This window comes from Leucoraja erinacea, chromosome 7 (assembly GCF_028641065.1).
Source record: "Leucoraja erinacea ecotype New England chromosome 7, Leri_hhj_1, whole genome shotgun sequence".
Taxonomy (NCBI): domain Eukaryota; kingdom Metazoa; phylum Chordata; class Chondrichthyes; order Rajiformes; family Rajidae; genus Leucoraja; species Leucoraja erinaceus.
The window spans coordinates 34,506,151-34,532,971 of NC_073383.1; the positions used below are offsets into that span (position 1 = coordinate 34,506,151).

Below are 26,821 nucleotides of genomic sequence, written 5' to 3' on the forward strand. Positions count from 1 at the left end.
CTGATTGTAATAACTGGTGTTAAGTGATGGGGGTCAGAGGGGAAATGATCAGCAAAAAAAATGCATGGAATAAAAAGCCAGTGTACTGCATGAGATTGTGTTGGCCTCTGTTCTTCTTGCATTGGGCGATTGAACACTCACTCTTATATTGGAGGGAAACAGTCTTGTGAATCTGGCACAGGGGAGTAACTGTAGGTCAGTCTCGACCTACGTGATCACCCGGTTACTAAACACTTTAACTCCCCCTCCCATAGTGACCTTTCTGTCCCGAGCCTCCACCACTGTCAGCGCGAGGCCCAACGCAAATTGGAGGAACAGCACCTCATATTTCGCTTGGGCAGCTTACAACCCAGCAGTATGAATATCGACTTCTCCAACTTCAGGTAACCCTTGTTTTCCCCTTTTCTGTCCCTCCCACATCCTAGTTCACCGATCAGTTTCACTGTCCTCCTGATTAAATTTTACTGATTGTATTTATTGAAATATTGTACAAAGCTCGTTCACCATGCAACTCTAGCCATACATTAACCACGTCACTAATTTGCATTTTAAAAACAAGGAACGCAAGATTGATTTTATAATATTTTATTATTTCAAAGTGTGCTGCACATTTAAACAAATCACACATGAAATTTAAAATCACAGATCCATTCCACTTAATGCGGAGAAAATGAAGTGCAATCACTAAAAACCTGCAATGTAAACACTCCTTTGGTAAAGTCAAAGTTTTTTGGAGATACTGGGATGTATCTACAATTTTTATAGAAAATATCATTCACAATATATAAAGCAATACTGACTTTTTTGGTTTATAAAAACTTGACAAGATCATCAAAGATTACAAATCCAAGAAATCAATTTAAAAAGTGCATCAAAATCCATTTACACCTCAATATGGTGCATTAACCACAAATCCTCTCTTCGGGTGCAAATTATATTGCAGCTACCAAACAGAAATTAGTAGCCATGCTTGATTTTGTAGTTGGCAACATCTTGTTAACTTTGCATGGTTGCATTTCCAATGTTCAATGCCAGGACGGAACTGTGCAGACATGTGCATTAACACAGCTCTGCTCTTAAACCTTCAATGATGGATCAAACAAGCCTATTGTTAGGGTGTTTACACATTCAATCACTTAATGTTTTTGTATAACCTTGGACTTACGGGTGCCAAGCTGAAGTGAAGATAGTGGGACTGCAGGCAAAGAGAACCATGTCAAAGACATTTAGTTATGTGGCTATGTCTGTGCTGAAATCTACTCGATGCAAAAGAATATGCATTGTCTTCCATTGGAAAGTAATTACAGAAAACTTCATATGCAAATTATCAATCTTCAGACGACTTTTACTGGGATGTATTGAAATTCAAAGCTTACCAATCCTCTTGTATGTTAACATACTGGGGAGTACTGCAGTTTACTCTCAGCTGAGAGCCAATCCCTATGCACATTTCACAATTACATTTCAAATATTGGAGAATGATCCTATCACTTAATTTCACTGACCAAGGTCAAGGAAAAACTGGGGGCAATGCATATTCCCCATACAGATAAAATGTCTTGCCTCAGCCCCAGCCACACAGCAAGGAAACAAGCCCTTTGGCCCATCTTACCCACACGTTCCATCTACACTAATCCCACCTGCCTGCAGTTGGCCCATATCCCTCTAAGCTTATCCTATCCATGTACCTGTCTAAATGCTTTGAGATAGTACGTGCCTCAACTACCTCCTCTGACAGCTTGTTCCATACACCCACTAACTTGTGTGTAAAGTTATCCCTTAGATTCCTGTTATATCTTTCTGCCCTCACCTATGTCCTCTGGTTCTCGGTTCCCCTACTCTGGGCAAAAGAATGCGCATTTACCCGATCTATTCCTGTCATGATTTTGTACACCTCTAAGGTCACCCCTCATCCTTCTGCCTTCTAAAGAATGAAGTCCTAACCTGCTCAACTTCTCCCTATAGCTCAGACTCTTGAGTCCTGCCTACATCCTCGTAAATAGAATCCTCATCCTTTGAACAGAGCAATTCATTCCCTTAGCATCATACTTAAGATTATGCAATGAGCTATGTAAACCAACATACAATTTAGGGAGTGTCAAGCAGGGATCGTTTCTCTGATTCCGATGCAGTACTAAGAGCACTGCAATACTGCAAATACCATCCTTCAGATGAAATCTGGGACATTCATTAAATTCACAGGGCACTCTAGACAATATTTGTGCCGAACCAATCTCACTAAAAATTTGAAGAGGTCACTGGGTTTGCAGACAAAATATTAAGAGTGAAAGGCACTATAAAAAAGCTTTAAAGCTTCATTTTTCTGAAGAATTTTTATATTTAAATGCAAAGGTGAACGTGGGCACAACAAATTCTAGCTACTGTTCTCCGAGTAGTTTTGCAGCACTGAGATGAAATATTCTGCATACGGCTAAAATTAAGCTACAATTCACTGCCACTGAACACAGGACAAAGATGTCACTGCACTGCCACAATTAACAGGCAATTCTATTTTTAATTTAATAAAGAATACAGTTGACTGTAAATCAAGTAACATGCCCTTGAAACTAGACCTTACAGCTCAGCTCTGGTAGTCTTTTGCCATTGTTTCAGATGACTGTAGGATAAAATCCATTGAAGGACGTGTGACTCTCCAGGACAATATAAATCATTTGATCCTATGGAACAGGAGGCCATTTGTCACTGTTGTTCTTTGAAAGAGTTATCCAACAAAGCTGGTTTTACTTTTTATTAATTTAACAACGAAGTAGATTGGGCAGGAAGGGAAAATTATGTCACTATTCGTATCCTGTCAAATTTCTATTCACTGTTAAGAGGTTAAAATTTCCATCAACTGTTATCACCATTCCCATAATTCTATGCATAGAACTCTTGAATTTTAAGACATCAGAATAAAAGATAAGTGCTTCAGAAATGCTGATTACTCGGCAGCAGTTTCACAACTTCAGTGACCGGGTGTGATTCCGACTTCTAATGGTATTAGCAAGTTCTCCCTGTGACTGCAAGAGGTTCCCCCACACTCCCCTATCCAAAAATGTACAGGTTGGCCATTGTAAATTGCCCCTGGTGTAGGATGGTGATGGAATTAATGGGAATGTGGGGGAAATATAGTACAGGAAAACTTAATTGAGGAATGGGACTACCCTGTGAGCTGGCATTGACTTGATAGATAGAATTACCTCATATTGTAAGGAGATCTGGAGAAACATGGAACCATGATGCCAAATAAATGTAGTTAAAGTATTGAAATAAATGGAGGCCCAAGGAAGAGTCCAAATAAACAAAGGCCCAAGGATACCTAGATCACCGGCAAGACTTGACAATCAAAAAGACTAAAGGGCCTGTCCCAATTGGGCGTCATTTACACAACATCATTTACGTGTCACGATGCACGATGCACCCCAGGATTTTGGGATGTACAAAATCTTTGCGCGCCATCTGCGTGACGTGGTGACACCCAAGTGGGACAGGCCCTTAAAGGACCTAGAACCATTAGACCTATAGCCCTAATGCTCTGCTCCCTAATCTGGAAAGACTAGTGACATCAGCAAGCTATAGCTTGACTAATCCACATAAACTGAAGTGAAACAGTGCAAATGCTGCTTCTCCTGTTACTTTACTCAAAGGCTTTTTCGTATCAATTGATAATTGTCAAAAACAAATAGACTTAAACAGTTACATTTAAGGAAAATAATTGTCATGATTCTGACTAGCTGAGAATTTAAGTGGTTTAATAAAAACACCCATCTCATCTCTGTACTTATTGACAGTATTTTAATTACCCGTAATGCAAGACAGCAACCTACTCGTTAGTGCAGTGTTCTGAGTTTTAGAAATGATGAACTATCTGACTTCACTTGTGTGAAGAATTAACTGGTGGGTAAGTTGGACAGATTTAACCCAAACGGATTTAACCCAAACAGGTAGCTCGTAGAAAAATGCACATTTAGTGCTTTGAACACTATTTAAATTCTATGGTTCAGATTCTACTGAACAGGCATCTACAGTACAAATATAACTACATTTCAGGAAGATTTCTTCATATTAAGACTCTCATAATATTATAAAATTGTAAATCGCAGAAGATTAGCATCAATCATTGAGTTTTTCGACCATTATCTACATGACCATTTTTGACCTTTTCGCCCAGCTGGTGGTGGCTGCAGTGTTTGATTACAGCACCTGGCACAAGTGCCACCATGGCAATGGCTAGCAGTTTCACGAGAATGGACCATGAGAACAGGATATCTAGTGAGGAGATCTCAGATAGGATGCAGCCGGTTTGCACACAGATAAAATTATAAGGAAGAAGACCTGAAAAGAGAAAAGCAACAATTTTAATCGTGAGCATTATAAAGCTCTTACAAATAGAACATTTCTTATTATCACAGATGATCAATGTGATATATTCCCAAAAGTAAATATACATAAACATTTATTTTTTGAAGGGAACTTTGTTGAGCCAAGAAAATACCATGGTTACAATGAAAATCCTCTGCATTATAAGCAGTTAAATTCTTTTGATTACCCATAATTGAGAAAGTATGTGTGAAGCTCTCCACCATGCTTGTTCAGCATTCCAATTCTCAGCTACAGAAGAATCTTGTATTGAAGAAATCTAGCCCCCCAATTAGAGGACACAGTAATTAGGTTAGTTTAGTTTAGAGATAAAGCGTGGAAACCGGCCCTTCGGCCCACTGAGTCTGTGCTGACCAACAATCGCCCATATATTAGTTCTATCCTACACATTAGGGACAACTTATAGAAGGATTTGAGAAAGGATTTAAAAAAAAATCAGAAATCAGCAATGAAAATACTCAGCAAGGATAATAATAATAATAATAATAATAACAACTTTATTTATAAAGCACTTTAAACAACTGCAGTTGCCACAAAGTGCTGTACATGAGAACTCATGGACAAGAAGTTATTACAAACCATTAAAAACTGTAAAACAAAGGACTATAAAACAGTAAAAATTAAGACATTAAAAGCACTAAAAACAGGAGCAATGTCTCAGCCAGTGTCGAAAGCCAGAGAATAAAAATTAGTTTTTAGGGTGGATTTGAAGATGAACAGTGAGGGGGCCTGTCTGATGTGCAACGGCAAGGTGTTCCAGAGTGCCGGAGCAGCAACAGAAAAGGCTCTATCCCCTCTGAGCTTCCGCTTAGACCTTGGTACCTCAAGGAGCAGCTGATCAGCTGACCTGAGGCACCGGGCAGGAGTGTATGGGTGGAGCAGCTCAGAGAGGTAAGGCGGGGCGAGCCCATTCAACGATTTAAAAACAAATAAAATAATTTTAAAATGAACTCGAAAGTGCACTGGGAGCCAGTGAAGGGAGGCCAAAATTGGCGTAATGTGCTCCCTCTTTCGAGTTCCGGTTAAGAGGCGAGCGGCAGCATTTTGAACCAGCTGGAGACGAGCCAATGAAGCTCGTGCGACTCCAGAGTAGAGTGCGTTACAGTAAGCCAGCCTAGATGTAATAAAGGCATGGATTACTGTTTCAAAATGCTGCCGCTCGAGAATGGGCTTCACCTTTGCCAGCTTCCTTAGGTGAAAGAAGCTGGACTTAACCACCGCACCTATTTGTTTATCTAGTTTAAAATCACGGTCCATCCTAAAACCCAGGTTTAAAACTGTTGGCTTTACGGACAATGCCAGTGGACCCAAGTCAACAAAGGGAGGTTCACGGCAGCCATTGGGGCCAAACAAAATCACCTCTGTCTTTTTTTCATTAAGTCCCAGAAAGTTTAAGGCCATCCAGGACTTAATGTCCTCAAGACAAGGACAGAAGTGATTTTAGAGAATAGTCGTCTTCCTTCCTGAGTGGCATATATAACTGGCTATCATCTGCGTAAAAGTGAAAGGAGATGCCATGCCTTCTTAAAATTGAGCCCAGAGGAAGTAGGTATAGAGAGAAGAGCAGGGGCCCTAAAATTGAGCCCTATGGAACCCCATATGCCAAGGGAGCGGAAGAGGATTCAAAGCCAGCAAGGCTTACACGCATGGTTCTGTCTGCCAGATAGGACCTGAACCATCCCAGGGCACTGCCACAGATGCCCACTTGGTGCTGTAATCGGGAAATTAAAATTCCATGGTCCACTGTATCGAAGGCGGCAGATAGGTCCAGCAAGACAAGAACCACATAATTACCGGAGTCGTTTGCCAGGAGGATGTCGTTAAAAACCCTTAGCAGAGCTGACTCTGTGCTATGCATAGCTTTGAATCCAGACTGGAAAACCTCCCGAATATTGTGCTCGTCCAGGAAGAGTTTCAGCTGAGCATAAACTACTTTCTCCATGATTTTAGAGATAAATGGCAGCTTGGAGATCGGCCTAAAATTGGCCAGAACAGTTTGATCCAGGCCAGGTTTCTTAAGTAGTGGTTGCACTACTGCATGTTTAAAATTTTCGGGGACAACCCCAGAACACAAGCTACTGTTTATGATGGCGAGAACCGACTGCCCTATACTCGGGAAAACCTCTTTAAAAAGAAGAGGAGGGACAGCATCACAAGGGGAACCCGACGGCTTGATATGGCTAACCACATCCTCTAGACCCGACAATGTCAGAGGCACAAACTTATCGAATGCCACCAGGCATGGGGCCGGAACAGAGGGGTCAGAGGCAGGAGCTGAGATGAGAGCCCTTATAGAAACAACCTTATTGATAAAGAAGTGCAGGAAGTCATTGCACAATTCGGACGATGCTTCCAGGCAGACAGGCTGTGGGGCATTTAAAACGGAATCAATGGTTTTGAATAACACACGTGGGTCGTGACGCTTAGACACTATTATATTAGACAGGTAATATCTTTTGGCCTCTTTAACAGTATGCATTGATTGCCTTGAGGTTGGGGTAATGCGTCTTCCCAGATACAGATTCCTTGTGGCACTGAGGTAGTGTCTGAATTCCAGGACATTGCAGGATAAGAACAATGAATAAACAGCATTTGTGCATAATGTACAATTTGAATGGGTGTAAGACAAAACTGTAATCACTGACATTATTGCATTACTGGTAAGCATGAAGTGTAAATGAAGCTTCTGTTTGGGATTACCTGCCGCAATGCTCGAATGAGGTAAAAACATTATCGATGTTCAAAATTCAGCTTAATGATACAATGGGAGGGGGCAGTTAACTGATGGATCAGTATCAATGTGGTTAGAATAGCAAAGAATGCAACTGAGTTAGAATAAGAAAAGGATATTTTGATTTACAAGTGGGTAATGCACAAGTTTCCACAGTCTGAATGGACTTTATATTCTTGTCCTTTCTCAACATAATGACAACAAATATTTGAGTTATGAATATGTCTTACCAACAACAATGGAGAAGAAGAAATGGGTAAGAGGGACATTCAGGATAGGAGATGTGATGTTGAGGAACCAGTTTGGTGTCATGGGGAAAAACCTGAGAAACAAGAGGAAGAAAAACAGGCTGTTCCTATTCTCTTGTACCTGTCAACATAAAACCATAAATAATTAGACAATTATAGCTTTAACAAGTAAAATCAATTTTTCAAACAGACAAGCATTATAATAATATCATTGCATGAGCTAGTTCTCCTAACTTAGAGGCCAAAAAAATTGAGATAATTGGCCGGAGCAGGAACTCTATTCCTAAAACTGGAGTAGGAAAAATGCTCACCACATTTAAAGAGAAACTGGGATTAGCACATAATGTATAATAATCTACAAAGATATGATTAAGCTGGTATGAACAATAACAGATGTTTCTAGCACTCCCATAAATATCTGAGATTTGGATAGAAAGCAACCATAATGGCATAATTACAATCAGGAACTCCCTGTGTGGCACCATAGAACAAGGATGGACATTTAGTGATCTCAGATAGAATGCAGTTTGCACATGAATATTTAAGAAAAATAAGTGAAATTAGCAAGGCTTATGCAATGACTGGATAGTTGAAATCCTTTTCTCTTGTAGCAAGTTATAATAATTACTATTTGAATAAACCACTATTTATTATAGATTTAAATGCATTGCTTTATGCATTAGTATGGAATAACATTTGATTACTAGTTCACGCCATTTTAATGCTGAAATAGAACAGCACTGTGGGGTCAGAATGTTGACAGCAAAATTAGAATTTGGCAGAAGGCAATCAACAATTAGGATTAAACAGTCACATTTTTTTCTGTTGTAACACATTTGTAGCAGTGCACACTCAATCTTTCTCAGCAGAAAGTCTGTGATTTTTTTGCATCTTGAGTTGCCTTAAACCATATGAATATACTCTAGTGCGAAAGTAATGGAATAGGATTTACCTTTTCTTGCAGTATTGCGAGTTTCTCAGGAAATCGACGTACAACAAACTGTTTGCCGTATGCCCTGGAGAGCAGGAAGCAGAAAGTTGCTCCGATGGCAGTTAAAACACAGCACAAGGCAAGGCCGAGCCATGGTCCAAATAATGCACCTGCCAATATATTCTGCACAAGAGAAAAAGATATTGGTTCATGAGGAAGATAGATGAGTAAGGTAATTAACCCATTGTAGCAATGCGTGAAAATCTTCAAGAGTTCTAAATGGAAAACTTGTTCTGAAGTCCCAGGAAAGAACTATGGTATTCTTCATTTTATATTCATTTTATATTATATTTATAACGCAAGGAAAACCTTCGTGTCAGTTAAAACCTAGTCCCTACTTTATCCAAATACCAATAAATACTTCAGAAGAAATTTAAGAGCAGAACTTTCAACTATAGGAATAGCTATGAGTAACATTTAAAGCAGGGGTCCGCAACCTTGTTCTGCATAGGGGCCGGGGCCCATGTCTGTGAGCAGATGGCGAGCCACATTCCATCACGTGTACACATGGATCCCGCCCCCAACTCGCCCCAGATGGCAGGCATCAAATCACGTGTTCACAGAAGGTAGACAAAAATGCTGGACAAACTCAGCGGGTGAGGCAGCCTCATGCAATCCTTGCATGTCTCACCCGCTAAGTTTCTCCAGCATTTTTGTCTACCTTCAATTTTTCCCGCATCTGCAGTTCTTTCTTAAACGTGTTCACAGAAGGTGCGCGGCCGTGCGGGCGGCTTTGCGCAGGATGCCGTACAGCCAGAGCTCGGCCACGCTCGGGAAAGCACTCTGCCGCGCTCAGGGGGGGGGGGGGGGGGGGGGGGGGGGGGGGGGGGGCGCTCGGTGGGCCGGTTGATTACGGGGAAAAAAATCCGCCTGCGGGCCAGATGATTTCGGGTTATGGGCCGCATTTGACCCAGGGACCGTAGGTTGCCGACCCCTGGTTTAAAAGGAAACTAGATAGAAACAAGGGGGAAAAAATACAAGGATGTCAGATAATGCAAAGTAGCAACTTGAAACCAAAATTGCCTCCAAAAGGAAGGTGACTAAAAGTCTCTTTGTAGTGGAATCTCAGGAGAGATTTAATTGTGCCGAATAATTAGGGTGAATGGAAAAGCTCTTTCTTGTCAGCAATAAATAATTAGCATAATTTAAGATAAGAAATAGCGAAAAATTGCTTATTTTCTTATCTTATTTTTTATTTGCATTTCTAAAATCTTTTATTGATTCACAAGTTATTCATATTTACACATTTAAAAAAGTTACCAATGTCATTAGCGCTTAATACTTGCCAAGAAGGATGAGCCAGGGATTGCAAATGTCTGTTTGTAGAGGTACGCACTGCAGAAAAGTAACAACACATAACCAGTGTGCTCTGCTTTGTATGAATACAGCAATCCAGCAATTGCTCGCAACTCTTCAAGATCAGATGGAAACGTCAACGACCTATGGAAAAAATTCAAAAAACTTTCATGACCGTCTCCAAATAGGATAAACAGACAAATAATTCACCAAGGAAAATATTCTACAAACTTCTTAACTTAGGAATATATATGACAGATAACGGGCTGCAATATAGGAAACCATCACCCATCCTTTCTCTCCAGAGATGCTGCCTGTCCCGCTGAGTTACTCCAGCATTTTGTGTCTATCTTCGATTTAAACCAGCATTCCTTCCCACAAGTTTTGTCTGCTCCACTGCGAAATCTCAAGGTATGTCTACTTTGAAGTTCTCCTCTCTCCGACAAGAGTTCAGCAACATCCTCTCTCACTGCTCCCCCTCTGCGATTCCTCCTGCTATCCGACCATGTTTTAACCCAGTCCCGTTACCACAGCCACATTTGTTTTCTCAGTGCTTGCCTACTCCTCCATCTTCTACCTCTGGGATTCCAGCTCCAGTTCCCAACCTCGCAGTTCGGACCCAACTTGGATTACAGGCTTCGACAGTTGATCTGCCACTTTTCACAACATTTCACCTTTCGTGCCCTACGTTCTAAATTGCCTGTGATGTGCCGGCACCAGCAGGCCCAGGCCCTGACTCTCCCGCATCTCCGGGCCTGTCTGCAAAACACGAATGAGCTGCAGTGTATGTGGAAAAATTTGCCAAGCTTGTAGCTTAATCCTGAGCAAGTGTATAACACAAATGAAACTGCATTGCATTGGCAGTGCACACTGCAAAGGACATTAACAGCATAGAACGAAGAAGGGCCCACAAGATTCAAATCATCTCAGCATGCAGTTACGATTTTAGGCTGCTCAAATGCAGCAGGCACACACAATTGTAAACCACGGTGATAGGAAAAAGTAAATGCCCGCGGGCCTAAAGAAATGCTGGCATAATTTATGGCATGATGTTCGATAATTCAGCTAATGCAAATGTTGACAATGACTTTACAAGGTTTAATATCTTAAAGGAGAGGAAGTTGTCCATGAGTTGCTTTAGGATGCAACGGGTTTTATGGGACCTGCAGCCAAGTCAGCTTAATGAAGAATCTGGCCAAGTGGATGAATGTCGGCAAAGATGCACCCTTTGTTCATCACTATACTGACTGAAATGATGGATATTGTTCCGAATCCTGATTAAAAACAATGAGTGATGAAGGCAACAGTGATGAAGGTAAAACAGATGTAGCTGAAAGAATTATTATTGACACATTAATTGAGTTGACAGATGAATTAATCAATGGGCTAGAGCAACGTACCTTCATGACGGAACAAGAGCTGAGTTTGCTGAATGAAAAATCACATGGGGAAAAATCAAAGCACTTAATACAACTTCCCTTGGATGAAATGTTTGAAAGTTAGCCACACAAAATGTGTCGGGGTAGTAGGCCAACATCCAAAAATTCTGTGGCTTCAACTTGTGAATTACCTTTTTGATATCATCGCTAATCATCACTGAGCCCAGCACATGCAGCATCTTTCAGAAATGTAATCTTGAAGATTCATATCTTTAATGCTTTTCCGCTCGTAGAAAACCTATAATTCCATTTGTTCTTGGTTTTTAAAGATCCATGCATCTAGTCTCTGCATCCCATCTCTCAAAATGTTTGGGGTCATCCATCGTTAACAAAGGAGTTGGGTTCCTCAAGAATCCTTCGTTATTGAAAATTTGTCAAATGAAAGGCATAATTTTTATAGATGCAAGAAAAATACATCAGAAGATAGGCCATCATCTCCTTGCAAGACTAGTATTTCCAAAGCAAATTGCAGTTGGTTTGACAAGCCTGATCCTACACATCATTGATCCAACAACCATTACTGCCAGATGGCAAACCACAAGTTTTAACAAAAAATGTTAAATACACAAAAGAGTTAAATACACTATGACTGAGGAGGAAGGAGATGATGCAGATGGTCATGCAGCAAAGCGTCCTGCAGAGGAGGAGGATGCAGTCGAAAGCAAGAGGAAAAACTCAGAAAATGGAGTCAACAAAATCCAAGACTGAAGCTTAAACATTCCTTTGTTTAAAATTTTATACACCATGTTCACAATTTTTTTTAAATGGCCGTTGTTTGAAGGAAACCTTCATTACATGACAAATCAAATAAAACCCTTCTTTAAAGCAACAATTCAAGTTAAAATTCACTAATTGAGGGTAAATCTGTATGTTACTGCTGGACCTTTCCCCTCAAAACATACAACCACATTGATCTATGAACTACATTATACTATGAACTACATGAGTCTGAAGAAGGGTTTCGGCCCGAAAGGTTGCCTATTTCCTTCGCTCCATAGATGCTGCTGCACCCGCTGAGTTTCTCCAGCTTTTTTGTGTAACCTATGAACTACATTGTTTTACAAGGCTGTTTTAGGTCACAGAATGGGACGCACTCTGTAGTTCCCATGGAGAGGACATTGATGCACTGTTGGACATTGTTACCCGCTAGATAATGTTTTGTGTGGATAACTGTACATTGTTTCCCCAACAACGTTTCCTGTCGGGGACCGCCCAGAACCACGGCTTCGGCAGCGGCACAGCTCTGGAGCGCTATCGCGGAGCGGGCGATGCCTTGCCCGGGTCGCCATGCAGGAGCTCCGGTGAGCTGAAGACCACCGAGAAAAACATCGCGGAGCTGCGGGACTGTGGAGCGGCCGGCCGCGGGCAGCAGCGCTGTACTTTACATCGGGAGCCTGGGATCTCTCGATGAGATCGCCAGTAGTGGAGCTCCATCTGGCGCGGCCCTGTTGGCTTCGGAAGCCGCGGCCTCCAGTACGGAAGTGGCCGTTCCAGGTGTCCCAAGCCGCTGTGAGGATTCTCCCGATGCCGGAGCACCATCACCCGGCGAGAACGGCCTGGAACATCAGGTCTCCGTGGAGGCAACTGTTGAGGCCTCAATAGGCCCGACTATGCGTGAACTGGGGATGGGGACTGGACATTGTGCCTTCCCTCGTAATGAGAACCATTGTGGGGGGGATGTTCTTTATGTTTAAATCTCTTATTAATGTTATGTCTGTATACTTTCTTTATGTGCTGCATGGCAAAAAGCTACATTTAATGGTCACATACCTAGGTGTATGTGACCATTAAATAACCTTTGAACCTTTGAAACAAGCCCTGGGTCACCAGTGACATAAAGACCCTTCTCAACCAGAAGGCCTTCAGGAATGGCGACAGGGAGGAGGTGAAACGGGTGCAGAAAGACCTGAAGGCGAGACAAGGACACGGCAAGGACGACTACAGGAAGAAGCTGGAGCTGGAACTTAAGCAGAACACGAGGGATGTGTATAGCTGTATGAAGAGCATTACAGGCTACAAGAAGACTAGTAGCCTGGGGAGGGAAAGCAATCAGGACCGGGCCAACGAGCTAAATCTGTTATTTTTTTTAATCAATTTGATGGATGGGCGTCTGCCCACCTTCCCCCTGCTCCCCGACAGACTCTCAATCCCCCTGGTCCACTACTTCTGCCCTTTCTTTGTTGCACCTAACCATCAAGGCTGAGCAGGTGAAGAAAGAGCTGAGCAGACTCGGCCCAAGCAAAGCCACGGGTCCCAATGTAGTCAGCCCTAAGGTACTCAAGCGTGCGCCAGCCAGTTGTCTTGAGTCCTCCAGCACATCTTCAACCGGAGCCTGAAGAGGGTTACTCCGATGTGGAATCTGATCCTGCCTGGTTCCTGCACCAAAGAGGATGCGTCCCAGTTCCTCCAATGACTACAGACGCTGACTTCACACATCATGAAGTCCCTGGAGAGGCTGCTCACTCACCTGCAACCCATGGTTAAACCCTACTTGAGCCCACTGTAGTTCGCTTACCAAACAAAGATGGGGGTTGAGGACGCCATCATCCACCTGCTCCATCGTTCCTATGCTCATCTGGATAAGCCAGGAAGCACTGTGAGAGTCATGTTATTTAAAAACTTCTCCAGTGCTTTTAACACCATCCAGCCTGAACTGCTAGGGAGCAAACTGACGAAGATGCGGGTGGATGCTCCATTGGTGTCCTGGATCACCAACAACCTAACTGAATGACCACAATATGTCAGGCTACAGAACTGTGTCTTGGACATGGTAGTGAGCGACACATGGGCCCCACAGGGGACAGTCCTCACTCCCTTCCTAGTCCACCATCTACACCTCGGACTTCAGATAAACCTCGGACTCCTGTCACCTGCACAAGTTTTCAGATGACTGCAATTGTGGGCTGCATCAGTGAGGGGAGAGAAGCTGAATACAGAGGTATAGTCAACAACTCTGTTGAGTGGTGTGGGCTGAATCACCTGCAGCTCAACACTGATAAGACTAAGAAGTTAGTGGTGGATTGCGCAGTTTACCAAGGAGTACAAATACTTTGTGTACCTGGACGTAAACTGGACTGGTTCAGGAACGTTGAGGCCCTGTACAAGGGTCAGAGCCGGCTGTACTTGTTGAGAGGCACAGCTCCTTCAACGTCTGCAGTAAGATGCTGCACATGTTCTACCAATCGGTGGTGGCCAGAGCCATCTTCTTCGTTGTGTGCTGGGGCAGCAAGGCGAAGGCCATGAACGCCAGCATGATTAACAAACTCATCAGGAAGGCTGGCTCCGTCCTGTGGGTGGAGTTGGATTCATGGGAGGTGGTCTTGGAGGGGAGGATGTTCCTCAAACTGCAGAGCATCTTGGACAGTACAGCTCACCCCCTCCATGACACACTAGTCAACCTGATGAGTACCTTCAGCAACAGACTGGTTCCGCCAAGAAGCAGTACAGAATGCCAGGCGATCCTTCTTCCCCGTGGCTATCAAACTATACAACTCCTCTCACTTCTGTTGTGGGGTAGACTGACCCCCCCCCCCCCCCCCTTTTCCCCATAAATCTTTACACATCCCCAATCCTTTACACTCCTCACTTTAATTTCAGTGTGTTTTATGACTGCTGGCAGATCAATTTCCCTCCTGGGATAAATAAAGTTTTATCGTATCGAACTGTATTTGCCACACACCTGACCAATTGCCTCATACCTGCACCAACAATCTATCACATTCTTACAGAGAGCTGCACATGCTCCTTCTGTATACTCACAAATTTGGATTTGTGGAAAGCAAGTGAAATTTTAGAACATGCTTAGTTATATCTTGCTTACAAAATATTAACTTGTATATGTACAGAATCTTTCAATTACATATTCTTTATTATAGAATAGTTTCTTTATTGTCATTGTAACATGGGCCATGTACAACGAAATTTAAAATGTCAGCCAGTCAGTGCAGCATTCAAACATTATCATCCCAAGAATATAAAGAACAGCATTTTTAAGAAAAATAAATTGTTAACACTAAATCACAAGATAAATCTTTCCCCTCTCACCTTAAATTCTTGCCCACCTCATTTTAGACTTCTCTAGTCTGGAGAAAGACTGACCATGCACCCATCTATGACTCTACAAGGTCACACTTCAGCCTCCTACGCTCCAGGGAAAAAAGTCCCAAAGTGCAAGACATACCATAATCCCCGGCAATGAAGACTCACCTGCGTCGAAGACGCACCCCCATTTTGAGTTACTAAATTTAGAATAAAGGCTGGCGGGACAGGATCAAGGGTTTAGTTTCATCCAGAGGTCAGCAACCTTTTTTGCATAGGGGCTAGGACCCACGTTTGTGAGTGGATGGCAGGCCATATCTATATCGCCATAGTTAATAAATGGAGGTAATAACATACTATCTAAATTAATAACTAGAAATAATACATAAATTAGTAATAATGCATAGTTTTCACGTGTTTTTCAATTAGTTTTCTGCAGTTTCCAGATCACCTGCGAACTCCGGGACTGGCTACAGTTCCCAGATCCTTCGCGTCCCCGGGACTAGCTGTAGTTCCCAGGTTGCCTGCGAGCCTGGGACTAGCTGTAGTTACCAGGTTGCCTGTGAGCCCGGGACTAGCTGTAGTTCCCAGGTTGCCTGTGAGCCCGGGACTAGCTGTAGTTCCCAGGTTGCCTGTGAGCCCGGGACTAGCTGCAGTTCCCAGGTTGCCTGTGAGCCCGGGACTAGCTGTAGTTCCCAGGTTGCCTGTGAGCCCGGGACTAGCTGCAGTTCCCAGGTTGCCTGTGAGCCCGGGACTAGCTGCAGGTTGCCTGTGAGCCCGGGACTAGCTGTAGTTACCAGGTTGCCTGTGAGCCCTGGGACTAGTTGCAGTTCCCATGTTGCCTGCGAGCCCCGGGACTAGTTGCAGTTCCGCTGTCCGGTCCTGGAGGCCACTCTAGCCATCAGCCTTCCTGTTTTTGCTACCAGACCTCACATTTATCCACATTAAACTTCATCTGCCATGCATCTGCCCACTCCCCCAACCTGTCCAAGTCACCCTGCATTCTCATAGCATCCTCCTCACAGTTCACACTGCCACCTAGCTTTGTGTCATCTGCAAATTTGCTAATGTTACTTTGAATCCCTTCATCCAAATCATTGATGTATATTGTAAATAGCTGTGGTCCCAACACTGCCTGCCATTCTGAAAGGGATCCGTTAATCTCTACTCTTTATTTCCTGTCTGCCAACCACTTCTCTATCCATGTCAGCACTCTACCCCCAATACCATGTGCCCTAATTTTGCCCACTAATCTCCTATGTGGGACCTTATCAAATGCTTTCTGAAAGTCCAGGTACACTACATCCACTGGCTCTCCCTTGTCCATTTTCCTAGTTACATCTTCAAAAAAATCCATGCCAACTCGGACCTATCCTGTTGCTATCCAAATGTTCGGCTATCTCATCTTTTATAATTGACTCCAGCATCTTCCCCACCACCGATATCAGGCTACCTGGTCTATAATTCCCTGTTTTCTCTCTCCCGCCTTTCTTAAAAAGTGGGATAACATTAGCTATCCTCCAATCCACAGGAACTGATCCCGAGTCTATAGAACATTGGAAAATTATCACCAATGCATTCACGATTTCTAGAGCCACTTCCTTAAGTACCCTGGGATGCAGACCATCAGGCCCTGGGGATTCATCAGCCCATCAGTCTATCCAACACCATTTCCTGCCTAATGTGGATTTCCTTCAGTTCCTCTGTCACCCCAGATCTTCTGGCCACTACTATATCAGAAAGATTGTTTGTGTCCTCCTTAGTGAAGACAGATCCAAAGTACCTGTTCAACTCATCTGCCATTTCCTTGTTCCCCATAATAAATTCACCTTTTTTGCTCTTCAAGGGTCCAACTTTAGTCTTAACTAATTGTTTCCTCTTAACATACCTAAAGAATCTTTTACTATCGTGCTTTATATTCTTGGCTAGCATACCTTCGTACCTCATCTTTTCTTCCCATATAGTCTTTTTGGTTATCTTCTGTTGTTCTTTAAACATTACCCAATCCTCTTGCTTCCCACTCATCTTTGCTACGTTGTACTTCTTCACTTTAATTTTTATACTGTACTTGACGTCCCTTGTCAGCCATGGTCATCCCTTTCTCCCCTTGGAATCTTTCTTCCTCCTAGGAATGAACTGATCCTGCACCTTCTGTATTATTCCTAGAAACACCTGCCATTTTTGTTCCACTGTCATCCCTGCTAGTGTATATTACCAGTCAACTTTGGCCAGCTCCTCCCTCATGGCCCCATAGTCCCCTTTATTCAACTGCAACACTGACACCTCAAATCTACTCTTCTCCCTCTACAATTGTAGATTAATTGTAGTTATGGTCACTACCTCCTAATGGTTCATTAACCTTGAGATCCTTTATCAAATCCGGTCCATTACATAACACTAAATCCAGAATTGCCTTCTCCCTGGTAGGCTCCAATACAAGCTGTTCTAAGAATCCATCATGAAGGCACTCTACAAAGCCCCTTTCTTGGGGTCCAGTACCAACCTGATTTTCCCAGTCTACCTGCATGTTGAAATCTCCCATAACAACCACAGCATTACTTTTACTACATGCCAATTTTAACTCCCGATTCAACTTGCGCCCTATGTCCAGGCTACTGTTTGGAGGCCTGTAGATTAGTCCCATTAGGGTATTTTTACCCTTACAATTCCTTAGTTCTATCTATACTGACTCCACATCACCTGTTTCAATGTCACCCCTTGCAAGGGACTAAATTTCATTCCTCACCACCAGGGCAACCCCACCCCCTCTGCCCACCTGTCTGATAGGAGGTATACCCTTGAATATTCAGTTCCCAACCCTGGCCCTCTTGCAGCCATGTCTCAGTAATTCCCACAACATCATACTTGCCAGTCTCTAACTGAGCCTCAAGCTCGTCCACTTTATTCCTTATACTTCGTCTGCAAGTCCCCCCACTCCATTATCATCTGCAAGTCCCCCCACTCCAGGAGGCACACCACACTGATTTGAAAATCCTTCACTGTTGGTTGGGGCAAAATCGAAGAATCACTGTCCAACTGTGCTGTGTGAGTACCTTTGCCAGAAAGGCTGCAAGAGCTCAAGGAAGCAACACACCATTGCTTTCTAAAGGACAAATGCCAAAATATCACAGAATAAGTCCATAAGTGATATGATCTAGTGTAAAAGTAACAGATTGTATAATATTGCATTCTACTGTTAAGCTCTCTACAGCCATAACTTACGTCTGGTAGGGCAAAGTCTAATTGTCTTGCTGGCACTTTTCAATTCACAGGGGCACAGTACAAAAGCATTCTCATAACTATGATTACTTTATGCTTAAACTGTAAATACATTGTTTATGGTAAAAAATATTTGTTTTTTGTAAGAAGATAATGACCTTTATTCCCCTCAGTTAAAGTTCACATAAAAATAGCAAATGCTGAATCATATATCAATGAGCTGTCCAAATAAAGACCATGGAGACATAAGAGATTGCAAATGGTGCACTGGAGGAACTCAGCAGGCCAGGCAGCATCTGTGGAGTGAAATGGATAGACATTGTTTAGGATAAAAACTGGAAACATTGTATGTCAATGTCCAATCACAGATGCTACCTGGCCTGATGAGTTCCTCTAAACATTTTGATTTTTGTCCCAAGAACGAGTACTTAACTAAAAGTAAAAATAATAATTCACCCATTTATGTAACCACATGACTTTCCAGGTTTTAAGGTGATTTGATTTGATTCCTCAAAACATACTCTCCTGGATAACACCTGCTACAACCATTTCATCAATGAACATAAGTTTGCAGTTTTGGCTCACAACAATCATTCTTTTGAAAAGCAAATATATAGGGAGGTTTCACGGCAGTCGGGTCACGATCCATGACCCGTACTGTTGCTATGCTACGCCAAGTGGAGTACACACGATGAACTGCAGGTAGGCACTGACCATTGTTTCCAGCATAGCGGGCCCGTTAGAACCCTCCGAAATTGTCAATTTTTGCGCTGTAAATAATTATGGAAATCGGGATAAGCGTGAGAGACATTTAGCCTACTTCAAAATTCAAAAAGTGAGGAGAAATGACGTTAGATAGAAGCGAGAGCTGAAGAGACAACAACAGCCAGAGTTTGGCGAACATTGGCCGTTTGCTCACTGCATTTCATCAACAGTAAGGCGTTATTTGTGTTTTTTCTTGATTCCTTTGGCATCTAAAAAATTTCAGAAGTGATAAATCTGACTGTAAATTTTTTAAATCGCCCATGGTTCTCAAATGGGTTTTTACATGCAAAAAGAAAACGCCTCTGAAAATTTACAGCCAGATTTATCACTTCTGAGATTTTTTAGATACCAAAGGAATCAAGAAAAAACACAAATAATGCCTTACTGTTGATGAAATGCAGTGAGCAAACACGATAATTCCCATGCACAGACAATGTTCGCCAAGCACTTTAGCTGCTGTTGGCCCTTCAGCTCTCGCTTCCCTTTACCTTCATTTCGCTTCACTTTTGGAATTCTGAAGTTGGGTACATGTCTCTCACACTTACCCCGACTTCCACAAGTTTTTACAGCGCAAAAATTCAACATTTTGGCGGTTTTTAACAGGTAGGAAAGTACGCGTTTCTTGCATTAATAACATATACCGGAAGTTACGGATGTCCTCCAGATGGATTGAGCGGCTCCGTGTGTCAAGCCCTATGACCCAGTGACCTTACGTGCAACCCCCCTATAACCCAACAAAAAGTGCAGGCAATTGGAACTGTAAGAAAAACATTTACTTCATACTAAAATATTAAATTAGTTGCATCACATCGACAAAACTTTGGAATTTTAGGAACAGAAGTGGCCTTTGAGGTTTTCATTAAGTTTCAGTAAGTTTTGATATCGTTGTAAAAAGTATTTTGCTAACAGAGCAACAAACAGATACCTCAGATTATAAATAATAATGAAACGACATGAAAGAGAGGATACTTTTTGCTAATATTCCAGCTTGCATCTGAAAAGCTAGCGGAAACTGGTTCCATGAACAATTTTAAAACAAAATTAGATAGTTACTCTGAGATGAGGAGCACCACTGTCCTGACGTCGGGCCAACATAATTCATCTTGCCGGGACGTTTTAAAATGCGATAGTTGGTGATACACAACCAGTCTCATATTTCTGATTATATTAAGGCGACACGAATTACTCCCCAGAATTAAAATTTGTGGAGCTCGGGTCTGCGGACTGATCTCTCAAGCACCGCTAAATGTAACCATTTATTAAATCGTTGGCTTCGGGCGCTCACCAAACGAAACTCGGCTGCGGGTTTCTTACAATTCAGTGAGGTTCCGATTAAGGATCATCGACGGAAGAGTTTACCGGGCTCCTTCCTCCACAGACACTGCCCGGAGTCCTACACCGGCAATCGGATTTAACCCTGAACCCTGGGGCCTACCTCTGCTCCTGGCTCTCTTCCTCGCTCACCGACTCCCGCTTATACGTCGCATGAGGTAGGTTCCTGGACAGCACGTACAGGTAGAAGGTTGCGGAGCCGAATATTAGCAACAAGTTGACAGGAGAATTGGCCGACATGAACACTGGCTCTCGGTGTGGGTCGGGGAGGACGGACGGACGAACACTCGACACCGAGCACCGCGCCGCCACAGAGAGAACAGTGATCTGATCTGATCTGATCGCGCGTGGCCGGCGCCTCATCACTCCACAAGGGCGCGTGCCCCTGCCCAAAGATCTTATAGCAAAGCTTTGCTATAGGATCTTTTGCCCGTGACCGGCCCATCACCGCCCGTGTACCCGGCGCGTCATCACCGCTGGGCGCGTGCCCGTGACCGGCGCGTCATCACCGCCAAGCGCGCGCGCCCAACACGCGTTTGCGCCCGATGTTGTCAGCGGTCACTCGCAGTGACGTCATCTGGAGAGAGCGTGATGCGATGGAACGTCACGTGTTAACCAGGAGTCGCGCGGTCAGCCTCAAAGATCTCTTTGGTCAGCCTGGGCTCGCCCGCGAGAGGCCGTTCCTGCCGGCGCGGAGGCCGTTCCGCCCATCGACCAAATGGTAGAGCAATCCTACTGGTTCCATTCACCCACCCGATCTCCACTAGTGCAGCTCCTCTTTGACCTTTACCACCCCAAAACCCAATCATTCACTCTCGGTCCTTTTCCCAATCACCTTTAGCCAATGTTCCCTGGTTCTTGCGCCAGTGGGTATATATCTCGCCGTACACTGTACCCTTGAGTATTTTATTTGCTTTTCTCAGATCCTCTCACGACCCTCTATTCTAACCTGAATAGCTTTAGATGTTTAGATGTCAATCCATGTTATTAATGTCCCACATCCTTGGAAATTAGTTTAACTTGTGAGTTTAAAGGGAAGACGGAAAACTAAGCCCAAAAAATGCGTTTAAAAGCAAAGTCCCGGTGAAATTTTAATGAGCGTAGGAAACAGAACGAGGTGAGTTTATCGGAACGTTGGAAACGCTCCCACAAAACCGGGAAAGCCAACTGGCGAACCATCAGAATTTCCATTAATTGGTTAGTGGAATATTGCAGTAACATTGTTTTATGTGGGACCCGTTGGGTCCCGTCCCCTCAACGTGAGGTTGCGGCGGGGAGGGGGGTTGTCGGCCTATGGCGTCACACACACACTAACCACCTCCCCACACACACACACACACACTAATCACCCTCACACACACACACTAATCACCCTCCACACACACACTAACCACCACAACCCCCTCCACACATACACTAACCCACCCTCCTACACACACACACACACACTGTAACCACCACCCCCCCCCCCTTTGATATTATATGAATATTATTCATTGGCTCCTTTTACCCCATCCCCGCCCTATCCACTGACGCATAGTAGCAATGTTACAAAATTTTGAGATTTTAAAATCAAGTCTGCAATTTATCCTATCAGGTAAATCATTAAAATAAGTTTAATTTGACACCTAATTCACTTTCATATCTTCAGTATTAAAAAAGTTATGGTCATTTTCATACTCTGAAATTAGCATCTTGTTCCCTATTGCTTTTCCATTGACTTAACACAAAAGCTGTGATCGAGGACAGTCAAAAGCCCATAATTTTCTTAAAAATTAAGAGAACAGAATGAAATTTTCAGTTATTATAGATTGAAGCATTCTGAAACAAAGATAAAACATCTTACTTGGATGACCTGAAATAAAAGCATATAATTAGTTAGTTACCTAATTGTAGCTAATTACAAAATTGACCGTTGTGACGGAAATAGTAATAAACACCCCGACTGCCTTGAAATTTCAAAAATCTGACATTCTCAAGATCAGAACTTTAAAATTGTATTATATGCTGTAAGTCCGTAACAGATAGGTAATAAATTCCAATTTCTAGCAATAGACCAAGTCTTTATGGAGAAGATCAGTTGCTAGCTGGTACATTGGCATATCATAATCAGTAGCATCATCATACTCCTCAGATTGTAACCAATAAGCAACTCTGTACACTTTGTTTTTCCTCAACTTTTCAATTTTGGCACGGTAAACTACAAGTTTTTGCTCTTCAAACCACGCATGACATGCCTTTCTGCCCACTACTTTTCCATTAAGAATGTCATGTAGATCATCACATTTGGAGTGGTCCAAATTCGGATAATCTCTGCGAATGCTGTCTAAATTAGTCTCTTTTGCTGGGCATTTAAATTGCCAATTTTGCATTTCTTCTTTGGAGACATTTGTTTAAAATGTAAATGAAAAAAACCCACTGAATAGCATTAACAGAAACAATTTATTATTTGCAGTTTTAGAAAAAAGGTAGAAATGATAAAGTTAAATGCTAAAACAAATAGTAAATACCCAACATAAAATTCATATTCATCAGTTTCATCAAATCAATTAAATTAATCTAAATTCAATTACTAGATCTAAACATCTATCCATTTCTTAAGAAAAGGATATATTTTTGAAATAGCCTAAGTAACCAAATAACAAACTAATCCCATTCACACAAGAATTCACAATATAACATGATATTTAAATCTCACTGTCATGAACTTGATATGTTGTCATATTGCTGTCATAGAGTGATTCAGTGTGGAAACAGGCCCTTCGGCTCAACTCGCCCACACCGGCCAACAATGTCCCAGCTACACTAGTCTCACTTGCCTGCGCTTGGTCCATATCCCTCCAAACCTGTCCTATCCTTGTACCTATCTAACTGTTTCCTAAACAATGGGATAGTCCCAGCCTCAACTACCTCCTCTGGCAGCTTGTTCCATACACCTACTACCCTTTGTGTGAAAAAATTACTCCTCGGATTCCTATTAACTCTTTTCCCCTTTACCTTGAACCTATGTCCTCTGGTCTTCGATTCCCCTACTGGTATGGAACATCTTATCTTGGGCACAGATGCGGCGGAGACAGAGGAATCGGGAGTAAGGGATAGAGTCTTTGCAAGGGCAGGGTGGGAAGGGTACTCTACAAAGTGGCATGCATAGCTAGGGCTGATGCGAGTGCCCGTAGCAGCGCCTTTGATTGGGAGGAAGTGGGAGGAGTTGAAAGAGAAGTTGTTGAGAGTGAGGACCAGCTCTGTTAGGCAGAGGAGAGTGTTTGTGGATGGAAATAGTCTGCTTCTGTGGTCGAGGAAGATGCTGAGGGGTCTAAGGCCTTCCTGGTGGGGGATGGATGCGTAGAATGACCTAATGTCTGTAGTAAAGATGAGGGAACGGGGGCCTGGAAAACGGAAGTCATTAAAGAGACGAAGGGCATGTGAGGTGTCTTGGACACAGGTCGGGATGGGTTGGACCAGGAGAGATAGGATGGAGTTGAGGTATGTGGGAATCATTTTAGTGGGGCAGGAACAGGTAGAAACAATGGGTCTGCCAGGGCAGTTCTGTTTGTGGCTTTCGGAGAGATGGCACAACCGGGCTGTAGGGCTGGGGAACAATAAAGTTGGAGGGTGTGGAGGGCAGACTGTCGGAACTGATAAAATCAGAGCTGATTTATGGCTTGGTGCTCATAAATGGGGTATTGGTCCAGGGGTTAGTAGGAGGAGGTGTCCGAGAGTTGGAGCCTGGCCTCAGTCTGGTAGAGGACAGCTCGCCAGACTACCATGACAAGTCAAGTCAAGTTTATTCGTCACATACACATACGAGATGTGCAGTGAAATGAAAATTAGCAATGCTTGCGGAATGTGCAAAATGTGCTAAACTACAAAACAGAATGGAACAGAATCACATATTCACATATTACATATTTGTGGGAGGAAAAAAAGAAAAAAACAGCAATTTTAAAAAGACACCACACAACAGTAAAATGGTACAGTAAAGTTAGTCCCTGGTGAGATAGGAGTTTACAGGCCTAATGGCCTCTGGGAAGAAACTCCTTCTTATCCTCTCCGTTTTCACAGCATGGCAACGGAGCCTTTTGCCTGACCGAAGCAGCTGGAACAGTCCGTTGCTGGGGTGGAAGGGGTCTCTCATGATCTTGTTGGCTCTGGAGTTGCACCTTCTGATGTATAGTTCCTGCAGGGGGGGCGAGTGAAGTTCCCATAGTACGTTTGGCCGAACGCACTACTCTCTGCAGAGCCTTCTTGTCTTGGGCAGAGCAGTTCCCAAACCAAATCCGGACAAGATGCTTTCCACAGCCGCTGAGTAGAAGCACTGGAGGATCCCCAGAGACACTCTGATTTTCCTCAATTGCCTGAGGTGGTAAAGGCGCTGCCTTGCCTTACTCACCAGTGCTGCAGGGTGTGATGCCCATGTCAGATCCTCTGAGATGTGGACTCCCATGTATTTAAAGCAGCTCACCCTATCCACAGTATCCCCATTTATCTTCAATGGTGTGTACGTCCTCGGATGATGTGCCCTCCTAAAGTCCATGATCAGCTCCTTGCTTTTTTTGATATTCAAGAGGAGGCTGTTGTCCTGACACCAGTGCCAGATCAGCCACCTCCTCCCGGTAGGCCTTCTCATCCTTATCGATGATCAGGCCCACCACCACAGTGTCATCAGCAAACTTGATTATAGAGTTTGAGCTGAACCTAGCCACACAGTCATGTATGTACAGGGAATACAGTAGGGGGTTGAGGATGCAACTCTGGGGGGATCCTGTGCTCAGGGTGAGGGACTTCGATGTATTTCCTCCCATCTTGACTACCTGGGGCCTGGTGGTGAGAAAGTCCAGGACTCAGGCACACATGGGGGTGTTGAGCCCCAATTCCAGCAGTTTCGCGGCAAGTCTAGTGGGGACTATCATGTTGAAGGCTGAACTGAAGTCTATCAACAGCATCCTCACTTAGCCCCCCTTCTGGCTGTCATGACACCTCCCTTGTCGGCGGATTTGATGAGGAGCTGAGGTTAGGGTAGGTAAGGGAAGATGATTGATGTCATGCCAGCAATTAAAAGGTTTAAAAAGGGTAGAAGGCCGTCTGGGGGAGTCCAAGAGGAGAGGCCCATCATTGGATTGCGAGGATTCTTTCCCACAGAAAAAGGCATGAAGGTAAGAGATTTTATAAGTTCCCTCATGGTAGGCTGATGCAGAAAATTAAGATACATTGGATCCATGGTGACTCGGTAGTTTGAGTCAGATCCGGCTTACTCATAGAAGACAGAGGGTTGTGGTGTTATTCTGGCTGGAGGACTGATCAATTCATCTGTGCTGGGACTTCGGGGGGGGGGGAGAACAAAGGATGAGCTGGCAGGAACATTTTGTAACTTTGTCAGCGTCGTATGTGGTGACTATTTGCATACCTTGGGTATGCAAGCAAAGAATTTCACTGTGCCTTGTCACATGTGGCAATAAAGTATCCATTCCATTCCATTTGTCTGGGATTACTGTTTGTGATACATATAAACGGAGAAATAAATGCAAATAATCTTCGATGGCTTGGATAGTAAATTTGCAGACGACATCGACTGCTGGATTTACGGACAGTAAGGAAGGTTGTTAAGAATACAGTGTAATGCAGATCAGTTATAAATATAGGTGGAGAAATGACCGATGGAGTTAAATCTGAACAAGTGTGTGGTGTTGCGGTTTGGGAGGTCAAATGTAAGGAGAAAATACACAATTAAGTGCAAGTCTATTAATACTATTGATGTATAGATAGATCTTGGTGTCTTTATGGGAGCTATGGACTTGAAGTGGCAACACACGAGATAGAATGGTGAAAAAAAGGCGTATGTGTATAATAGTCATGTGGCAGGTTTATAAAACAGTGGTTAGGCTGCATTTGGAGTATTGTGTGCAGTTCTAGTGGCCCCATTACAGGAAGAATGTGGAGGATTTGGAGAGTGTACAGGTTTACTAGAATGCTGAGCAAAACAAAGTTCTGAGGAACTCAATATCTGTGGAGGGAAATGGACAGGCAATGTTATGGGTTGGTCCCTCCTCCAGTTTGAAGAAGGGTCCCGACCCGAAACATCGCCTCTTGATTTTCTCTTGCAGATGCTGCCTGACCTGCTGAGTTCCTCCAGCACTTTGTTTTACACATAATTACAGCACCTTCAGTTCCTGTGTTACCAGAATGCTGCTTGGATTAGGAAGTGTTAGGTGATGTTGGACAAACTTGAGTTGTTTTCTTTGGAGCATTGGAGGTTGAGGGGAGACTTCAATTATATAAAATGATGAGAGGCTTAGACAGGGAAGACCTTTTCCCAGGGTGAAAATATCAAAGACTAGAAAGCATTGCTTTAAGGTAAGAGGGGCTTAGTTGTCCACCAATCTTT

The 26,821-nt window shown here is 43.3% G+C and overlaps 1 protein-coding gene across 3 annotated transcripts; it reads right to left on the minus strand.

Annotated features, from left to right (window-relative positions):
• Positions 1-569: 569 nt before the first annotated feature.
• On the minus strand, positions 570-20,852 carry LOC129698872 (transmembrane protein 41A-like). Of its 3 annotated transcripts, XR_008723739.1 has the most exons (6): positions 20,543-20,852; positions 9,637-9,790; positions 8,312-8,473; positions 7,342-7,480; positions 3,505-4,335; positions 570-3,362 (listed from the first exon to the last, which is right to left on the minus strand). XR_008723739.1 is itself a non-coding variant. In XM_055638233.1 (5 exons), exons 1-5 carry the CDS (start codon positions 20,800-20,802, stop codon positions 4,118-4,120), a joined length of 933 nt encoding a protein of 310 aa, XP_055494208.1. In that variant the 5' UTR covers positions 20,803-20,852; the 3' UTR covers positions 570-4,117. The 3 variants fall into 3 exon arrangements, 1 of the variants encoding a protein (XP_055494208.1); XM_055638233.1 differs by having other exon boundaries at positions 570-4,335; XR_008723740.1 differs by lacking the exons at positions 570-3,362; positions 3,505-4,335; positions 7,342-7,480; positions 8,312-8,473 and adding an exon at positions 18,501-18,638 and having other exon boundaries at positions 9,652-9,790; positions 20,543-20,678.
• Between the last annotated feature and the right edge of the window lie 5,969 nt (positions 20,853-26,821).

What these genes read in the sequence shown, in the direction of transcription:
- LOC129698872 (XM_055638233.1), bottom strand. Translation starts at nt 20,802, where the DNA reads ATGAGGCGCCGGCCACGCGCGATCAGATCAGATCAGATCACTGTTCTC. An exon ending in TCCCTGGCTCATCCTTCTTG is followed by an intron (nt 8,474 to 9,636) that starts GCAAGTATTAAG and finishes TCTCTTGTGCAG; the next exon opens with AATATATTGGCAGGTGCATT. An exon ending in CTTCTTCTCCATTGTTGTTG is followed by an intron (nt 4,336 to 7,341) that starts GTAAGACATATT and finishes TTCTCTTTTCAG; the next exon opens with GTCTTCTTCCTTATAATTTT.